Consider the following 21245-nt stretch of genomic DNA (forward strand, 5'->3'; position numbering starts at 1 on the left):
TGGCAAAAGGCAGCTTGGAGGGTGGAATAGCTCTGGCTGGATCATCTGCTTTATCCCAGACCATTCCCTTCACTGAATGGGTGCTTTTACCCATTCACATCACATTTCATATTCTACTGTTCTGATTGAAGAATGAAGGATATGCTACAAAGCAATTGAATCCAGTGCTACCAAGGTGGCTAAATGACTAGCTTGGCACAGGTGGAAGCAGATGTGAAGGAGGTCACAGGTAGGACGTTCTTGCAGGCTTAGGTCTGACAACTAGTGGGTGCAGGATAGGAGGTTCCTTGAGGCTTGTGATGATCTGGGCTGGAGCCTTTCTGGACTGTAGGCACAGAGCAAGATTAGCCGTAATTAGGCAGCCTGATAAGGCCAAGGGTGTTCCAGAAATAGTCCCCTCGTGTGCTTGTAGCAAAGCCCTGGGATGCAGAGCCAGACACGGGCTGGTGATGCAAAACTCTTGCTTGGGCGTCAGAAGGATCCCAGTTCGTGGTCCTTGCAGGTAACAGTGAGTGTACGCTAGCTGGCTGCCTTTGGTGTGCTTTGGGGCAGTCAGTGGTAACCTCCGTATTGAAAAGATACACATGCACACAACTGGACCAATATCTATTACATTTGTCTCCTGCTTTTCTTCTGTTAATGGAATTCAAAGGCGTGTACATGGGATGGGGGGAATGGTATCCCTGGAAGTTTCCCACCCAGGCACCGACCAGGCCCAGCCTACCTTTCTTTCAGCGAGGGGGCTGTGTCAGGTGCCCTCCAGTCATGCCCTGGATAATGCAACATGTAACAGTTGTAGTAATACCATAAGAACCTAAGAGCCCTGCTGGGTCAGACCAGCAGTGCATCTTGTCCAGCATCGTGTTCCACACGGTGGCCAACCAGTTGCCCTAGAGGGCCAATAAATAGGACATAGAGGGTGAGGCCTTCTCCTGATGTTGCCTCCCAGCACTGGGAGTCAGAGGTTTACTGCCTCTGAGGTTCCCTTTACTCTGAGGTTCCCTTTACTCACAATATGGAGGTTCCCTTTACTCACAATGTGTGTGTGTGTGCTGTCAAGTCACAGCTGACTTATGGTGACCCCGTATGGTTTTCAAGGCAAGAGACGTTTGGAGGTGGTTTGCCATTGCCTGCCTCTGTGTCATGACTCTGGTATTACTTGGAGGTTGCCCATCCAAATACTAACCTGGGCCGACCCTGCTTAGCTTCTGACACGATCAGACTAGCCTGGGGCTGTCCAGGTCAGGGCAATGACTGGCTACTCACAATGGCTAGTAGCAATTGACAGTCCTCTCCTTCATGAATCTAACCCCCCCTTTTAAAGCCATCTATGCTTGTGGCCATCATCACCTTCACTGGCAGCAAATTCCACAATTTAATTACTTGTTGAGAACTATTTCCTTTTGTCTGTCATGTACCTATTCCCCATCAACTTCATTGGGTGCCTTCAATTAGTATTATGGGAGAAGGAGAGAAAACTCCATTTCCCCCACCTCAGTCATAATTTTATAAACCTCTGTGATGCTCCCCTTTAGTCACCTTTTTTTAGACTGAAAAGTCCCAGAGTCCTCATGGGATGGGTGCTCCAACCCCTCGGTCATCTAGGCAGCCCTTTTCTGGATTTTCTTCAGCACTGCAGTGCCCTTTTTTGAGATAGGGAGACCAGAACTGCACACAGTCTTCCAATTGAGGCTTCACCATGGCTCTCTACAAAGGCATTGCAACATTGGCTGCCTATAAATACTTGGTTGACACTAAAGAAAGAGGAGGATTTGCTTTGCAAAATTTTTAATTTTATGAGGAAGCATCAGTATTAGTGTGGCTAAAAGACTGGATACAATTGAAAAACAATAGACTCTTGGACCTAGAAGGCTTTGACAATAGATACGGATGGCACGGTTACTTATGGTATGACAAATTTAAAATACATACTGGCTTTCAGCATCATGTGATTAAATCCTCATTAATAAAAACTTGGCTAAAATATAAACATATTTTGGAACCTAGAACACCACTATGGATCTCCACGCAAGAGATGTTGACATTGAGACCACTGAGACCAGCACAATTTCTTATTTACCAAGATTTATTAGTATGGAAGGATAATAAATGTGCCCTTAAAGAATATGGAAAAATGAAGGAATATATTACTTGGCTTCAATATTATCAATTACAATCTGTATTTACGCAAGATATGAAGTTAGGTTTTGTAAAAGATAAATCACTTTTTCAGCGAATGTTGTTGGATAATAATGAACACTTAATATCAAAAATTTATAAGATGTTATTGACTTTGCATACGGAACAAGACCTTGTTAAACCAACAATGATAACTTGGGCGCAAACTCTGGGACATGATATTCATCTGCATAAATGGGAAAGACTCTGGTCAAAAGACATGAAATATATCTGTTCTCAATATATCTGTTCTCAATCATTGAGAGAGAACATATATAAAATGATCTACAGATGGTATTTAAGACCAAAGAAATTAGCCAAAATGTATGGAAATATGTCACCAAATTGTTGGAAATGTCAAGAAGAAGTGGGTTCATTTCATCATATTTGGTGGCTTTGTGAGAAGGCTAAGAACTTTTGGGATATGATTTACAATGAATTAAGGTTGATATTACAACAGAATATTCCCAAGACACCAGAAATGATGCTGTTAAGTATAATACCAGATACCATAGTGACCCAGAGATCTTTTTTGATGTACGCCACCACAGCCGCCAGATTGGTATATGCTAGAAGATGGAAAATGGCTGAGATACCAAATCTGAGTGGATAGAAAAAATGATGGAACTAGTTGAAATGGCAAAACTTACAGCATCAATAAATCAAAAAGACGATAATGAATTTGCAACTGAATGGGAGGCATGGACAAATTACTGTTTGAATCAACTTAACTGTGATATTAAGAAATTTATTTTGATCTAATTCTGATTTGTTGTAGGAGATATAGATGATTTGTTATAATAGAATTAAACAATAATTACAAAGAGAGCAACAATGATAATAAAGAGATAAAGGAGGAAAGAGGGGAAGTTAAAGAAATTTACATTTTATAAGATAAGAAAATACTGTTACAATATAATTAATCAATGGCTATGTATAATGGAATATGAAATGATTTTGGGGGGGGGAAATAAAAAAAATTATATAAAAAAAGCAACACTGGCTGTTTCGATCTCACACCCTTATGTAGGATATTCCTTTCCTAATAATCCCCAGCATAGAGTTTGCCTTTTCCACCACTGAGTTCACATTTTAATTGAGCTGTCCCCTATACGCTTTCCCCCTCTCAAGTCTTGGCTAGTTCAGATCCCAGTTCTGCAGCAGGATGATTTAATTAAGGGGAAGAGAGTCAGACGAAAGAGAAGGTGGTCTTGTTGTCTTCACAGGCTGTGCACGTGAAGAAGTCTGTCCTGTGACTGGTTCCCTCTTTGCTCTGGCTGCAGATAGGCTGCCTTTCTAAGGCAGCGTACACAGCCGCTCCCCAACTACTGCTTGTTCCCATTCTGCAATAATTTAATTCAGGGGGAAAGATTTTCACCTCTTGCTACATGGCCAGGTCATTGGCAAGGGAAGCTTGTTTCGGTGGCCTGGGGGTGCGACACACAGCCAGTCCCGCTGCATGAGGCCACTTACAGTGGCAGGAGGGAGGGGAGGGACAGTGAAGGGAAGGATCAGTGCTTGGAAGGAGAGCCTGGCTCTGAATTATGATGCGCAAGGCAGACAAAAGAGCTAAAGAACTTTGTATATTGCTGCCTTGGAAGGCATGGTGATGCATGCATAAAGCTGTAGGACTCTTGTCTGAAGAACTGTGCATTTCCCCTCCAGAGCTAAGTGGTGGTCAGCTCCATGCTGGAAGACTGGAGGAGGCCAGGGTCTAATGTAAGCCCAGGGGCTTCTGCTGAGGTTGCCTTGGCGTTGTAGGTGGCCTTTTCCCCTCTGCCTGGAAAGTGCAGACTTGCAAGAAGACTGACCGTTGCGGGCTGGGGGAGCACAGGAAATAACAGCTTTCCAGTGGTACCTTTTATCCGGAAAGACATTCTGACTGCTGTGGCCCCCACCCAGTTTGTCACTGCAGTGCAACAGCCCTTCTAGAACGAACATGCCTGTTATTGTGAACAGTCAATGGGCTGCTCAGGAGGGCAGAGTTTGCTGCTAGGGAAATCAAACCCTTGTCTGTTGTGCTGAGATGTGCAAGTTCTGTAATCTTTGAAGCTGTGGAAAAAACATTTTTCCCAGGAAAAATGAAAATGGTTAAATTATGCGATACTTTCCTAGAAACTTGAGCCTATTTTGCTGCTTTAAGAATGTGAAATGTATAATTTTTCTTAGCATATAATATTGAATTAAGTTGCATACTTATGGAATTTAAAAGTATAAATGCCTTAGTTTTCCACAAGAGAGACATCTGTTTTAGCCCATTTCACTCATTTCAAAAGAGAAAAGTATGTTTGATAAGAGTTTTATCTGTGCGCCCCCCAATTTTTCCCCACTGGAACAATTAAAAACAAAAGGTGGACACCTTTTTTGTTCTGGGCAATCATGTCTCTCGTTGTGTTAATGGCGGCAGACTTTATAGTCCCCCCCTGGTGGGGGGGGCAGGACAAGATGGCCTGCTAAGCTTGAGTCTGAGCTTGGTGCTGAGTTGGGGTAGGTCTCAGAGCTTTCGGAGGCCAGGCATAAAGGCTGAAAGGTGGCCGCTCAAATCCTGAGCCACAATGAGGAGAGCACAAAGGCGGCATCTCTGGGGCACCACCTTGTCCGGTGTAACACAACACAACACAAGAAATTGAGTCTTTTGGCTTCTCTCATCCCAGCAGAGCCTTTTGAAGGTGGCATCCTGCAACTGGGCCCAATTGATCGCTGCCCACGCACTTGCATTTTCTGTTGTGGCTCCCACCTTGTGGAATGGCCTGCCTGAGGAGGTTAGGAAATCTCCCACATGTGAGTCATTCTGCAGAATGCGCAAAACAGTCTCTTGCTCAAGAAGGCATCTTTCAAAATGATAAGAATGTCTTAATGGAATAAGATTGTTGTCTAGTGAAATTACCATTGTAGGCATCACCTTGCATTTTCTGCATTGGTATCCTGGTATCACTGGTATCCTGTGATCCGCTTTCTGTAATCTGCCTTGAGCCTCAGTGAGGAAAGTGGGGTGGAAAGTGTGCATAAGCGGTGACGGTGTGCTTGAAAACCACAGTCCCCAGACCTAGAGCAGGAGGAGTGGCACAATGCTCCTTACCCAAGGTCACCAGCAAAGGCTTCTAAGTTCAGAGTCTTGTCTCCAGCAGAGGTTTACATGTGTGTGCAAATAAAAATGGGCTCCAGATGTGAGTAAATGACACAGGGCTCTAGCTGTATTTTGCTTCCCTGATCTGGATTTAATTTGAGGCTGCAAAACAGGGAGAAGTGAAATTTCCACTGGTAGCCTGCTCGGGAGAAAAGGCAATGAACAAACCGGGGGGGGTGGCGGGGGGGGGAATGAAGTGACTCCCAACAATCTCCCTCCCCATGAGTGCCACAGGGTTTGCCTTCTCTGCCTGCCTTTTTTTGGCTTTCCTTCACCTGTCCTGCATTGTCAGTCTGCCTGTTAAATTTTACTCCACCATTCCTTGTGGCTCTCCCCCTCACCCAGACTGTGGAGTGGGTTAGGCTGAAAGAGTGGCCCGGGGGGGGGGGTCACTGTGCGCGTCGCCAGTCTGAGCCTCCTGCTCTTTGCACATCAGACCACCGTCTGTCCTCTTGGGGGCCTGCTCACAAACTCTGACATGTGGTTATTTCAGAATGCCAGCTTGCTGTGATGAGTCCAGGCAATTAGCTGTGAGTTGAGCGGCAAAATCAAACAGAAGTCGAGGGGAGTGAAATTTATCCGAGCATCAGCTTCTCTGAGAGAGCTCACTCCCTCAGGTGTGTGAAATGTTAGTTTGTGAGCCAGAAGTATTTCTGCTGAAAGCTGCTGACATCTGGAAGTTGGTGGTGGTGTGAGGAGATGTTCTAAAGCTGGTGTCTCCAGTGTGGTGACCGTGGGCATCATGGCACCCACCAACACCTTTCCTGTAGCTTACCATGTGTTTTTAGAAAGTGGAGGGAGGTGGGACTTTTGTACAGCATGGCCATTGGAGATTTGAATGGCTGTGCTGATTGTTTAAAATGTTGCTTTGGCAGCAGCTGCCACCACAACTGTGTGACTGAAGGTAAGCCACAGGAGCCAATTTGTGGCTGGCTCTGCCTTCTGTGGCGCTGCAGCAGCCATTCTGTGGCTGAGCCCCCACCACACTGCTAGAATTCCAAAGGGGTCCCCAGGCTCAGAAAAATGGGGACCACCTTCCTAAAGAGAGGCCAGGTTGAAACAATATCCATTCAACAAGAGTTTGCCCTAAGTGAACTTGCTGTCACTGTCCTTCGGGGCTGGTCGTCTTGAGCCTCATGCTTTTGTCTCCTTTGGGATGCAGATGTGGGAGTGCGGACCGGCAATTGGCCTCCCAAAGCTGTTCAGTTCCTAAACAATTGTTCCTAAACAGTTGGCTGCAGTCATGATCATCATCTGGGCAGCCTGCTGGCTGTTGGCATGGGCAAGGCGAGGTCACGGGAAATGTGGTGCTTTCGGATGGAGCACTGAAGGAAAATCATGGTGCCACTGGGAGTGAAGGGGCAGATTTTCTTTTCAGGAAATGGCCTGAGATGTGCTGGTGAAGTCTGGCGTGAGCAAGCAACTTGAGTAGCATGCAGATTGCTTGCACTGCTCAAGGTAGTAAATGGCTGGTATTGATCTTCCTGCAATTTTGAAGAGGCCAAGCTCTGCAGCAGTGCCCCTTTGAATGGGGCTGTGAGCATACGTGGGGCTGCAGGAGAGGGCAGGAAGGTGGCCGCCCCATGGGAGAGACCCCTGGGCGCACAAGGAGATCCAGCTGGAAGTTTCGTCTTGGCTGCTATGCTGACATGGGATGGGAAGATCAAAACCCTGGTGGTCAGGAAAGAGAGCTTGTGGAATATGTCTGGGCAGGGTCCTTCCAAGGTGTCTGTGCGGTTACATGTGGCAACTTGCTGTGGAGGACACAGATTCCTGTGATAGAGTTGGGAAGCTCACCTCCAAGACTTTGTCACAGTAGAAAAATGTAAAATTTTGGGCAAAAAATCCCTTTAACATTGAAAATCAGGAACACTTCAATATATGTGATCACCAGGCACATTGGAGCATGCTAAATGTGGGCAACATTAGTCTCATTTTATTTATTTAGTTGGAAAATTTCTATGCCACCTCTCCTGGAATCTCCTAGGTGGCTTACAAAATAAAACACACTAAAAAACAAAACAAAAAGAAATCATAAAAGGTATTAAGACTCATCCATCAAGATACAAGAGCATAGAAGAGCTTCGAACATAAGGCATCTTAAAGTAGGTCTTAAGCATTCTGCTCCATGATGACCGAGGCTCACAGAGCTTGGGAAGGAAGGCCGGATGATCCTCGCCGGCAGTCCCTGATGCAGATCAGATCTATGGTTCCCTTCAAGTCTGCGAAGGATGTGCTGAAGGGTTCAGTCTGGCAAGTGCAGAAACTCTCTCTAACGTTCAGAATACTTCAGATGCAGGAGATGAATGGGTGAGACTGCTTGGAAGAGTGTAAGAAGAGTTTCACCGTGGCTCCTTCTTGACGTTTTCAGGTTATTTATCGTTCTGTCTTTGAGCAGGAGCAGCTGGGCTCTTTCTTCCCTCTGCAGTAGATGAAGCTCCTACAGTGCATGTTGGGGTGGGGGAGTGGTGGTGATTGGGTGTGAGGCGGGGTGGGGGGCTGAGCTTCTGGTGCAAACACTTTTGTTCCCTTCTGCTTTTGTCTTCTGTTGGTAGGGTAGAACAAAACTTGAGTCCAGTAGCACCTGAAAGGCCAACAAGGTTTTCCAGTGCATAAAGCTTTCGTGAGTCAAAGCTCACTTTGTCAGATAGAGAGTCACGAAAGCTTATGGACGGGAAAATTCTGTTGGCCTCTAGGGTGGTTCTGGACTTGAAATTTGTCCTACTGCCATATTTGGCCAGGGTTTACCAGGCCTCAGCAGGAAAAGGCGTTGGGGCCTCGCGAGATGCTGAGCATCCAGCAGAACCAGCCCTACTTCAACCAGCACTTCTTGTTGAGGGATGTAGCTTTGTTTCGGGAACAAACACCCACAACTCCTCCCCAACAAGAGTTCTTTCTCATTCTGCTAACCTTGCTCCTCACATAATTTGTTCCTCATATGATTAGGTTGAACTGAGGCGCCTCAGATTTTGAAGCTCTTCTACTAATTGGTGGCAGTCTATTTGCTGAGAGCTAGCACAATTCTTTCTTAGCATCTCATAACAGTGTGTTAATTTCCGCAGACATTTGTTTTAAAATTTCCCTTTGAAGGATTCCCACTATGGTCTAGCTTGTGGTCCACTTTGGGCCTCCTTGGGTTGAGCAGAGTTCTGGCCATCCTGTGTAGGAACTAGAAGCAGACTGGTTGGAGTGTGTGGAGTGGGAGCTGTCTGCTCCTTCGATCACCCCAGCCGTGGTCCATGTCAGACTGGGCGGGTGACGCCTTCCAAGGCAAAAGTTTTTTTCATATCGATGGAAATGAATGAGTGATGCCTGCCAAAATCTCAGAAGCCTGAAGGGTGTGTGTGGGGCAGCTCTTGCGAGTGGGATGTGAGCCCAGAATATATTAGTCAAGATCTGTGATATATTCAGATTTGCCGATTTAATTGGCATAATTGAGCTCTGGGGTATCCTTGAGGTGGATTTTGCAGGGGCGGCCCATGCCAGCCTGAGAGATCCATGAGATTACTTCTGGGAATAGCCAGTCAGGCTGGAGGCTCCCTGATGCAGCGGTTGCAGGGAGGCATCTCTCAGAGGCTGAGCTCCAGTGTTGCCTGGGTGGCCCCTCCTTAGCTGTGGCTTGCGAACTGAAGAGTGTTCTCCTCTCACTTCCCTGCACTGTTCTCCGCTGCTTCTCCATACCCCACCATGCCTGTTGGCATGTGTGCTTGGGACCACAGGTTTGTGGGTGGAAGGAAACAGTTGCTCACCTGGAAAGGGTGCAGTGACGGAGGGAGGTGACTGCAAGGGAAGAAGAGGTGCAGCAGTGAGGCAGGGCTCCTGGTTTCAGGCAGGGTGGAGGAGTAATGAGGATTTGGATGGTAAAACACGTCACTGGCTGAACAGCAAAGCCGAAAGCTGCTGTGCTTGATCCGGGGCCCATGAACGCAAGGCTTTGCTCTGGCATGTGCTCTGGGGAAGCAACACTGACTTGGGTTTCACATGGAATTGAACATCTCCTTGGTGATGGGTAAACAGGCATGTAAGCAGGTGGCTTCAGACATCAGACAGCATGCCTTGGCCAGGCCACTTGTCAGTATGGCAGGGGACACGTGCTGTCCGGTGAAAAACACTTGACAAAGCTGCCCTGAATGGGCTGGCTGGGAAATTTTGGATTCCTCTGGGAAGGCACCATTGCTCGGATAAGCCTGGTGTGTGCTTCATGGAGCCTGTTCTGCTGTGGGGCAGGCAGAGGATTCAGAATGTGTCCGTATTGTTTTTCAAGATGCTACAGTGAAGTTCTCTCATTGGAAGGGCATAGGCAAGGATGTGAGATGTGCTCAAGAAACTCTGAAATTCCAGTAAGGGCGTATACTCATTCGTGTGTGCATATAGAAAACGGGAATGACTCATCTCTACAAGACGCTTCCTTTGTAGATGATCAGATAGGAGTGCTTTTGATTACCCTTCGATAATAAATGTTGCACTAGTAAAATAAGCCTTCTGTCCCGGCTGCCCAGGTACCTGGAGAACTAGCTTTGATTCCCCACTCCTCCACATGAAGCCAGCTGTGTGACCTTGGGCTAGCCACAGTTCTCTGAACTCTCTCAGCTCCACCTATCTCACAAGGTGCCTGTTGTGTGTGTGTGTGGGGGGGAGGGAAGGCGATTGTAAGCTACTTTGAGAATCCTTAAAAGGTAGAGAAAATTGGGGTATAAAAACCCGTTCTTCTTCTTTTTGGAGTTATTCCACATATTTGTGATTTCTGGTGAGTGGCTGAGGTAACTTTGCTGTCTGTGATTGTGTATTTGTTGTCCAGGTCTTTAGGTGGCGCACGTAAAACAGAGCTTGAATGTCCAGGCCCCCCAAATGCTTGAGTAATCTGACTCGGCACCCTCCACTCTAATCTTGTCTTTGGTTCCTACTCTGTCCTGGGAACAGTTCCTACCCCATCACACCTAGTTTCTTCATTGGTGCCCTCTCTGTCCTCTTGGGCACTGAGAGAGGATTCCTCATCTGAATCAGAAGAGTCTGAAAGCCTCTAATTCCTCTTCATCCCAGGAAGTCTCTGCACATGAAAGTGCTTCCCCATCAGAAGATCTTAAGCTTCATTCGGAGCAATTAATCTGGATGGCAACTTTGAGGTAGGACAAAAGCAGACTTCTCCATCTGTACCAAGACTGTCTTTCAGACGATGGATTCAGAATCTAGTGCCCTGATTGTGCTTCTAATACTCCCTGCCTTGCTCTATCTAACGAAGGAGTCATGGGACAAGCCATCTTCTCTGCTGCATTGTCCTTGTGTATCACCAGCTATAGGGAATGTGTGGTGTGCTACCAGCACCTGCTCTGGGAGAAAACGTCTCCTATATTACAAAACTAGCCCAGGACAAATAGAGCAAGTAGGGTATGAATATCCATGTTCCAAAGGGAGGCACTGTGCTTAGCAAAACAGATGGCTGCGGCCCACCTTGGCGTCGAAGCATCGCTGCTGTGTACCCGCATGTAGGTGACTGGCTACTCACCACAAGTCTTCACCATCTTTTGCTAAATTTTTAAGCAGTTCTCCACCTTCTCGCAGGCTTAAGGCTCTGAGTCAGTGCAGAGAAATCCATCTTCATTCTACATGACGGATTCTGTTTGTTGGGATGATTCTAGACTCTAACAGATGAGAGCACTCCTACCTTAGAATGGAGCATCATGTAGTTTCTCTGATGCTCATCGGCACCACCTGCCATTCAGCTATTTCATTTTGCCCCCATTCTAGGATCCTGTCATTGATTGTTGTAGAAAGAGAATTTTCTAAGGGGCGTATGCAGTTTCTACAGCTGGACCCTGCCATTGTGGTTGCCATGGATGTCTTCTCATGAGGATGAGAGAGCATGTGGCTGCAATCATGATACAAGTCAGCTGTGGGTCATACACGAAGGCAAAGCTCACAGACTTTCTAGAATTGTTGGTGGTTTTGAACGCGTTATGTGTGTTTCATCTGTTGGTTCGTGGTAGACATATTTGAGACATCACCGATGTCTCTACAATGTTATAAATGGGCGTGGGGGACAGAACTGTCCATCCTGTGCACACTGGCCGGTTCTCTTTGGAGCAGATGCACTCCACCCAATTTTTCTAATGGCTGTTTTATCTTCTAGCAAAGACAGTGTCATGGCAGACTCCCATCAGGGATAATGGGCCCACACGTGGTCTGTCTGCATCAGGTTCCTGCTTCCACTTTTTTGAGGAATGCCATTAATCTGTGTATTTGCTTCAGTGTGAAATGCAAAGTGTGCTTGTTTTGTAAAAGAGGAGGTGTGGGCCTGTGTTTCCAGAGTGACACTAATTTTATTATTGACTGTAACAGACATGCCTTGTATAGGTTTCCTCTGATCCTCCTGATGATGGAAGTTCTCATAAAAACAATGCAGGGCAATATGAAACTCCATCTTGCCATACCTCACTAAAGGGGTATTTTGCCTTTTTCTACTACATCTCACATGAAGCTGCCTTATACAGAACCGGACCCTTGGTTTATCAAGGTCAGTATTGCCTACACAAACTGGCAGCAGCTCTCAGCGTCTCAGGTGGAGGTCTTGCACATCACCAGCAAGATTAAGATCCTTCACTCAGACAACAAAAGACTCATTCTGGCTGCTTGGGGATTCGTCCTTGACTCCCATTCATTAGAGTTCCCAACCCTTCTGGTATGGTGAGCCACAAGTCCAAATTTACTTGGTATGGTGACCCACTCTTAAAATAACAGAGCATGTGCAAATTAATACAACTTGTAATGGCCTGTGGCTAAATGCAAATAAAACTGTTCAATATTCTAAAAATAATAATAATAATAATAATGCAACTGCAAAAGCTTGGAACCCACTTTCACAGGGTTTGCAGCCCATTTTTGGGTCAGGCCCCACAGGTTGGGAACACGGCATCAGAGCACATGTCCTTGAATGCCTGAACGCCTTCCACGAGGATGTCTGATAATGACAAGGGGCCCCTGGTTTGCTGATGTTACATCCTCCAAGAGCTGGATCATATCTTTGGCTCATGTCTTGGAGTACCCTTGCTCTGCTCTCAAGGTCTTGGGCTATCATCTTTGAGACTTCATCTTGAGGCTGTTTTGTCCAGACATCCAACAGCAGACAAATGCTTGGCTTTTCCACACCCCTTATCAGAACAGTTTTTCAAGGGCATGTTGTGTTTTCCACCTTCACATTTTAGTTTTCCTTGTGGGACTTCCAGATGGTTTTGACTTATTTCATGAAAGCACTGAAAAATGAGCTCTGAAAAAAACTTGTTTCAAAATAGGTTTTCTAATTAAAACTTGTTTTTCGGACTTCTTAGACAGCAAAATTATGTCACATGTGCTAAAGTATCATAGAGTGCAACAATTTTCAGTTCTCATGCTGGGAATATTTCAATTTTCCTTGTTGAAAACTAAGACGTTTATATTTTAAAATTCCATAAATATGCTAATAAGTACCGTTTTATACGCTAATTTATAAATGATGCATTTTATGTTAAAACAGGAAAATAAATGTGATGTGATAGGAAAGTATTTCAGTTTTTCTCAGTTGCTGTTTTTTTCTAGGAGAACACAATGTTTTTAATTTTGTGGCATTGTGAAGTAGAGCAACCTGACTGAAGTGAAGAAGGTCGTGGGGTCTGGTTGGGAGCTCACCTGAGAGTGTGCTGCTACCTTAAGCTCTATGGAAGAAAGGCCGGGATATAAATGATGAAGTAGTGACAAGGCATGCTCACCTCTGAATGAGGGAGCAGTGATGTGTGCTGGTGTCATTTGGCCATTTTCTAGTAGTCTGTCTTGCTGGTCACTTTCAGGTTGCCATAAAGATCATTGATAAGACGCAGCTGGATGAAGAGAACCTCAAGAAGATCTTCAGAGAAGTTCAGATTATGAAGATGCTCTGCCATCCACACATCATCAGATTGTATCAGGTAGGAACATGTTGCGACTAGGGTGGGGCTGGTGTCTGCCACCAAGGCTGGTATGGTTAGCAGCCTAGAAGTTTTGGTAATAGAGGGTAGTAACTAGTAGCTGCTGGTCTGGAAGGGGTATGGCGGGCGTCTTCTGAGCTGGGTGGCATTCATAGGGTATGCTGCAGGCCTCCCAAGATGAACTTTGTCCAGCTGAACATGTGTTACGATGACCAGGAGGAATTGCTCCAGAACCCCCAGCATTGTCCCTCTCCGCCAAGGCCTGCCAAGGAGCAGCATTTCTGCTTCGGGTGCCCTGTGCTATCTGGGTTTCACTTTTAATGTGATGCATGTATTTTCTTTTTAGGAAAGAGATTCAGAATTGCCCTCTGTGCAGTTTTCTCAAAAAAAACCAAACAAACGTATCCCACCCTGCCTGCAAAGAGCTCAGGGTGGCCCATGCAGTTGCCCTCCTCACCTTTTTAGCACCACACTAACCCTGTGACTGAGTTCAGGCTGTGCGAAGCGGCTCAAGGGTCACCTGGTGAGCTTCATAGCAGAGTGGGGATTTGAATCCAGGACTCTCCAGGTAGAGCCTGCTCCTTAAGGCGCTGTCCTGTGCTGGCTGCCTGAGGGACTGCCTGTTAAGTCCTGGGCCTCATTCTGGTCTGGATCCCAGTGCACTTCCTTGCTGACCAGCGCCTCTTCTCAGCCCCCTCAAAACCAGAAGGGTGGTTCCTTGTTGGTTTTCGGACCTCAGTGTTGTTGTTCTCTGCCAGCCTTGCCTGTCTCAAGGGGCCCTCTGACAGACGAGAGGGTGGCTGAGGGGATCTCCAGGCTGACTGATACTCAGGCTCAGCGACTGAGTGCCAACGTCTGTAAGGGGGGGGCACAGGCCCTTGTGCCGCCCCCAGCCGGGGTACCCTTTGAGCGCATCTGGAGCCCAGTGGGGGCACTTAGCTGGGGGTTCTCCTAACAGCTCTTCTGCAGTGTGTGGTAGAGGCGCTGCTCTGTGGGAAAGGCCCATCCAGTTGGCATGGCATAGGTCGTGGTCAGTCTCTACTCCTCCGATGGGATGAACCCCCTGTCCTGTGCTTTCTGTCGTGTGCTGTGTCGTTTGGAAGAGATCTGCTTGCCCGCCTTCGGTTCCTGTGGCACTCGGGGCCATGTCCAGTCCCCTCCTGCTCTCCTGCCTTTGCCCCCTTCCCGTTTCACCTGGGGCTCTTGATCTTCAGCTGTTTCCTTGGTTCCTGATGTAGGTACTGTGGCTATAAGTGAGAACTGCTGCCTGGATTGTCAGGAGGCCCGCTTGCCTGCCGTTTGGGACCGGCTGGTTTGGTATCTTCAAGGAGATGCCGGTGTGGGGGGCCCTGGTCATCTTTGCTCTCAGAGCTTCTCAGGTCACTTCTGGCCTGGGTCTCCCTTCGAGCCCCTCCAGGCTGTTGCATTCGTGACATTCCCCTTCCCTGGACGAAGGGGGCCGTGTGGGTTTTCAGCCACTTCTGCAGGACAGCATCCTTTGTCCCAAGAGTAGAAGTCCTTTGACCCAGCCCATAGCCTTGAGCTGAGCACTGCCTATGGATGGGGAGCCTTGCTCATTCCCTGTGTGGATTGGTCTTCTTTCTTGCTGGCGTGAGCATAGTTCCTTCTGAAGTTTTAGCTGTGGGGAACCCGTGAGGGAGGTCCGCCTGGTTGGAAAGGGCCTGCAAGCCCCTTTTTAAAGGTGGGATGCGGATGCCAGTCTTCTTTGATTACTCGGAACATTAACCAGAATAAATTAAATTAGTTTATGAACGGGGAACTTCAGAAAGTTTGCTGGAAGTGGCTGTCCTCAGCTGGCCTGGCGCCCTTGAGCATGGCCTCCGGGTGCTTTTAATTTGTTACAAGCGGCTCAGTCACAAGTCACCAAAGTCCAATTAAGGTAGCTTCGTTTTGTTCCAGGCTGTCTCCTTATCTGCCCTTTTTCTGTCCTTGTCCAGGTTATGGAGACAGAACGGATGATTTATCTGGTAACAGAATATGCCAGTGGAGGGGAAATATTTGGTAAGTAAACTGATTGCATTCTTTAATCAGATAATATACTTGATCAACTACAGTCAGCTTAAAGCTGCTGCCTCTCCTCTCCAACTGGGAGATGCCCTTCAGCCCTAGAAACTTTCCATTGATCAAAGTATTGGGCAGCCGTGACCCACGAGCGCTAATCCACCAGCCACACTGCTGCCTTGGAAGAGTCCAGTGCTGCCTGCCCTAAGGACCAGGCTGGGAGTCATTCTGGCAGCTCCAGCTTCCTTCAGAATGTGGGCCCGTTGCCTTTGGGTACGGCTGGGCAGTGCGGAGCAGGGCTGAGCTGAGGTGGCCGCCCACCTGGGAAGGAGCGGGTGCCCTGCTGCGGTTACGGGGAGAGAACCAGAAGGGGCAGTGTGATGCAGACAGTTTGATGTATATAATCCCACACAGCCTCTGAATCCCAGTGCCAGGAGGCAACATCTGGGAAGGCCCCTGCCTCTGTGCCCCATTGTTGGCCCTCCAGAGTGTGGGCAGGATGCTGAACTTGTCTGATCCTGCAGGGCTCTTCTTATGTTGTTATGTTCAGTACATTTCAGACTTGGAAAAGTCAAATTTTGGGATACAGTCAGGTGATCTCTGGTGGCAGGCTGCAGTTGGGAGCTTACTCTTCAGAGGATGTTTGTTAACCTTAAGTGCCCTTCCTGTGGCCTTTGGAAATCAGACCACCTGCATACCTAGAGAGGCAGCTCTTCTAGAGAGTTTTGTGCTGCCTGAATTTTGCTTCTCAATGAAAAATGTATAGCAAGAAACAATTGTTTTGCATTCTTGAAAAGGGGCTGTCCATTGTTGACCAAAGTACCATGGATATTTCGTCAATAGGTCAGCCCTTCCAGGCATAAAGCCGTCCATTTGAAAGAGACTCCAATGCCACCAAGTGCAGTCCTCCCTTGCAAATTGAGAGCCCTTACACCCTGGCCTTCTGTAGAGCAGATCCTGCAGGTAGACCCTGTAGAGCACTGGTTCCCAACCAGGGGTCCATGGACCCCCAGGGGTCCGCGAGAACTAAATTAAGGTCCGCGAAACAAAGTTATAAACCCATAATAAATTAATATTTTCAATTAAAAGTTCTCTCTCTCTCTCTCTCTCTCTCTCTCTCTCTCTCTCTCTCTCTCTCTCTCTCTCTCTCTCTCTCTCTCTCTCTCTATATATATATATATATATATATATATATTCAAATATAATTCTAAGTTTAATGTTTAACTAACAGTTATGATTAAAGTTTATTTTCAAATTCCCGGAATTTTTATTTTGAACCTTGGGGTCCCTGCACCGAACAAAAAAGTCCTAGTGGTCCCTGGTCAAAAAAAGGTTGGGAACCACTGCTGTAGAGCATGTGGGCCTTTGGGCTGTTCCGCTTGACGCTTGTGGCTGGAAGGTGCACTTTTAAAAGAGCCTGATTGAAGAAACTCTGTGGGAAGCTGTTTCTGTTGGTGAACTGAGTCTTTGGAAGAGAGGCATTCTGCAAGGGGTGCTATACTGCTCCTTTCTCACTTTCTGGGTTTTGGTTTGAAGGTGAACCACCTGATTAAAGAATGAAAATGTCTCTTGCTTCTCTCCGGTCGAATGGGACCCAGAGTGCCGGTCTCTTTGCCTGGCATGCTGAGGCGTGCACTGTCCAGTGAGCCGCTGTGTGAGCTTGGTCCGCTGGTTACCAAAATAATCCTGTTGCATGCTGGGAGGACAGAAATTCTCTTGTTTTTGAAGCGCTTCCAGCTGAAGTGAACTTGTTTGGAGCAGCGTATTTCACAGCAAGCTGCCCAACCCCTGTGCCAGATGCCCGGAAGCCTCACTGTTACCCTTTTTATCTCGGGGCTTCCGTGTCTTCCTGCATAGTTCACCAGCTGCCTTTAGCCACCTCTGGAGGCCTGTCTAAGCCCCAAACCTTTATCTAGTGGGAGAATGCAAACAGAACCTCAGCAACTTCTGGCAAAAGCCACTCAGAGGGTGATTTGCCAGAGGGTGCAAAAAAGCATTGTCAGCACTGGGGAGGGGGCTCTCTTATGTGTCTGGCTTGTTTCTGCTCTGGAACTACAAAATAGCCCCCTTGGCACCCACCCAGCCACTCCCCCCTCTATGCACGGTGCTTTATTGGAGTCACTGGCTGCAGTGTAAGCATTTCTGAGGCGACCTCCCATCACTGCCGCCGAATTCATGGCTGCCTGGTGTTTGTTGACACTGCGGCTACTGTAAAAAGGGGGGCAGGTCTGGCAGCAGCAGGGAGGAGAGGATGAATTTATTCAGCCTTTTATCTGGCCTGGGTTTGTGGCTGGAACACAGGTGGCCCCCCTGTGACCTGGAGCGCTGAGAGGCCCGGCCTGTGGCTGGTCTGACTGCACCATGGCCAGTGTGGGCTCGGAGTCGTGCACGCTGCTTGGGGAAAGAGCAGCTGCCGGGGTGGGGGTGAGGGCATCCAGTGGAGCCGTGTTGCTAGCCGCCGCTGAGCTCTTGACACTCTTTTCATGGTTTTGACTGCCTGTCCACGTTCCCCACACGGTGGTGAGGCTGCCACATGCCCCTTGGATCAAATGCAGCCGTGAGCTTCAAGCCGGGTTCCCAAAGCCCTCTTCTGCTGTTGGCAGATGGTGCTGGAGTGCAGTTTGCATAGAAAATTTAAAACAACTCCAGGAGCTTTTAATAGGCCTTCAGAAGGGGGGGGGGAGGACTGATGATACCTTGCAACTCTAAATCCTGCATTAAGAATACATGTGTGGGATGGAATTGTTCTCGTGATAGAGGGACAATAGCTGTTCTAAATGTGGATGGGGGGGATGGAGTTGGTATCCTCAAAGATAAAACCACAGAGCTGAGCTTCTGACAGGGCAGATGGGACCCCTGGCTCTCCTTCCTCAGTGGTCTGCTTGTATGTTAGGCCCGCATGCCTCTCGCACAGAAAACCTGGCTGAGGTCTGACTGAAGATTGCCTTGAGAGGAGAAGCCAGGACTCTTCTAACAGTTCATATCCAGGAAGCGGATGAGATACCAGGTGTGACCCCCAAACAAAAGTGGGGCTGAGGTTGCCTTTCTCCTTTAATTGCAAGGAGATGTCACTGCTCACCCTTCCGAAAAAAATATGGAATAAATGTGGTGCCAGGCACTTCACGTTTCACTGGCTGGTGTGAGCTTTTAGAAATTACTCATGGCAAAATCGATTAAACATAATACAGATTTATTTAAGAAAACTAGAATTGAATACAAAGTCAGGCACATAAGAAATTGAACCCAAAGTAACTTTGGCTTTGCTGGAGAGCTTAATCTATTTTACTTAAAATATCGATAAGGCTGCATTTCTCCCAAGAAGCTGGGATCCAAGATTTTCCCCTTGCCGGGTGGCTCTTTCCTCTTTTGCGAACTAAATGTGTGCCTTTGTCTTGTAGCCTCTGGATAGGAAGAAGAAGAGTTGGTTTTTATCTGCTGACTTTCTCTACCACTTAAGAGAGATTCAAACCGGCTTACAATCACCTTCCCTTCCCCACACCTTGTGAGGTGGGTGGGGCTGAGAGTGTGTGACTGGCCCAAGGTCACCCAGCTGGCTTTGTGTGTAGGAGTGGGGAAACCAATCCGGTTCACCAGATTAGCCGCTGGTCATGTGGAGGAGTGGGGAATCAACCCTGTTCTCTAGATTAGAGTCCACCACTCCAAACCACCGCTCTCAACCACTCCACCACACTGGCTCTCTGCCTGTAGGAAAGCTGCTTCAGGAGAAGACAGAGATTGTGCTAGTTAACACCAAAAGTGTTTCCCTCCCATGAGATAACAGGCAACCATGTGTAGGTTTGGTCTTATTGGGGACCGGGGAGAAAGCCAGCAGGTGGCTCGAGTAGGAGAGACTGGCTTCTTTCCTCGATGCCCCAAAACGGGGCTTCTGACCTCCTGTGCGGAAAGCCAGCATGTTTGGCCAGGCAGTGAGGAAGGCAGCCGAAGATCTGCCGCCCACCCTGCAGCGCCAGACAGGGGAAGTGGAGGGGTGGGGGGGACAGAACGGGCTTTTTCCTGCTTGTAGCAGGAGACCCCTCCAAGGCCTGCTTTGGCCTGGGGCTTTAAGAGCGATGGGGCTGCAGGGGGAGTGCCAGTGTGTAGAGACTGGGACCACTGGAGCCCCCCCCCCCGCCTTTTCCTCCACAGCCTGCTCCAGGCTGGGCAGCTTCTGCCTCCTTCCAGCATATTGATTGCAGCAGGGGTGGGGAACCTTTTTTGCGGAAAGGGCCATTTGAATATAACATCATTTGCGGGCCATACAAAATTATCAACTTAAAAATTAGCCAACGAAGCCCCAAGCAGACAGCTGTCCCAGATGACACCCCCCCAGCGCAGGCAAGCAGGCAGGCATCCAACCAGTGGCGCACTCGCCCACCTCGTGGCACAGGATGGTCTGTTGCACCAGCCTGGTGTAGCCGTCCAGCCACACGCCGGAGTTGCTCCTGCTCCGCATGGTCGGGGCTGGATTCTACAGCCGGCTCCTACCTCCGCCTGCAGGGATGAAATGAGGACACACTGGCTAAGCACTCCCCCCCCCGGCACATTCTGGCCCGGCCCCCTTTAATCCCTCCATTGTCTCCACTTCTGCCCCCAGCCCTCTTGTAGTACAGAGGGAATATGTTTCTTCATGGCCCGGGTGGGAAAGGGTTAATACAGTTTTTTTGGCCGTCCTAGCAGCTCCATAGCTAACGACTCTTCTGCAAGGGGGAAAGAAGGTTCCTTTTCTTGGCAAAACAAACTCACATCTGCCTTGAATAGAGGCTATTCCTGCCCTGCTGGAGGGGGCGGATCGCCAGTCTTAGATCCTTCTGAGCTAGAGATCTGCCAGGACCCACGAAGGGCCAGTCCAAATGATTTCACGGGCCTTAAACACCCCCCGGGCCTGACGTTCCCCACCCCTGGATTACAGAGTGAAATACAAGAGAATCCAAGCGAAGCCGAAGTTTTCCCATCAGGTTGTTGTTTTGCCAAAGTGCCGACTCATTAAAGCGCCCAGACACATTCAGCTCATGGTAAATACTAATGACAAAACCACATCCAAAGCCTTCTGCCTCTCTGGTGATCTTAGTTCATCCTTCTCCCCATTTCCTGTTAAATTTCAGTTCAGGGAGTTGAGCTTTATGGGGGGGAAACTGTAGAAGGTGCCCCAGTGCCCTCCCCAGGCCATAGGGGTGTGTGTGTTCAGGCGTGACCCTTGCACCCCCTCCTCCTCTCTTCTTCCCACTCATCCTCTGTGGTCACGAACACTTCAGTGGGTTGTGTCAGCTTAGCTGGGCTACCGGGGTGATGCCCAGTGTGGCCTGTCCTCCCCTTCCCTCAGGCAAGGGACTGCCGCCTTTCGCAAGGGCCTGCCCAGGGGCCTGCAGTCTGGTTCCAAACGCATGATCCTATTCCCACTTAGAAATGGAATCCTGAATCTCCCTCCGCAAACTGCAGTGTGCCAAGGCGGGACTGATGCTATAAACTCAATCTTTGGAGAGGGTCCTGTAAGTTACTGAGCTGACTCTAGCCACACCCCGCTGACCTGAGAACCTAGTCTGACGTGCCAGCTGGCAGCTGGAGTTTGGGGTGTGCTATAATGTGTGCGCGCGAAGCAAATTGATACAAGGGACATCCAGTCACCGTTTCAAGGTTTTGCCTCGTCCTGTTCTGTATGAAACGAGAGGTGTGCCCCCATGTGCACTGGAGCTCTGTTTTACTCTGCATCCCTCACAGGCCTCTCTGCAGGCACGGTTGTGTCCACACATGTGCATCTCTCCTTTTAGCACATAAGGTGCAAAAATGTCCTTAGGCTCAGATGTGAAATTTTGCTGCCCTGGTCAAAATGCAGACGGGAGAGGCCCATCTTGTGGGGGAGAAGTCTGAGAACAAACGGCTTCTGAGATCGGCAGCTACAGGAAAACCTTCCTTTTCCTAAAACAACTTGGGGCAAAGATAAACCGACTAGATAATATTTCACAAACCACAGATGTAGCAGTTAATCA

General features: G+C 48.2%; 1 protein-coding gene across 1 annotated transcript in view; it reads left to right on the forward strand.

Annotated features, from left to right (window-relative positions):
• Window positions 1-21245, forward strand: part of SIK3 (SIK family kinase 3) — a 100405-nt gene that overhangs the window by 51006 nt on the left and 28154 nt on the right. Inside the window, exons 2-3 of the mRNA XM_056860427.1 lie at window positions 13123-13239; window positions 15198-15261. Of these exons, the coding sequence (XP_056716405.1) occupies window positions 13198-13239; window positions 15198-15261 (106 nt within the window). The 5' untranslated portion in view covers window positions 13123-13197. The remainder of the gene's footprint in view (window positions 1-13122; window positions 13240-15197; window positions 15262-21245) is intronic.

Source organism: Euleptes europaea, chromosome 14 (genome assembly GCF_029931775.1).
Source record: "Euleptes europaea isolate rEulEur1 chromosome 14, rEulEur1.hap1, whole genome shotgun sequence".
NCBI lineage: Eukaryota > Metazoa > Chordata > Lepidosauria > Squamata > Sphaerodactylidae > Euleptes > Euleptes europaea.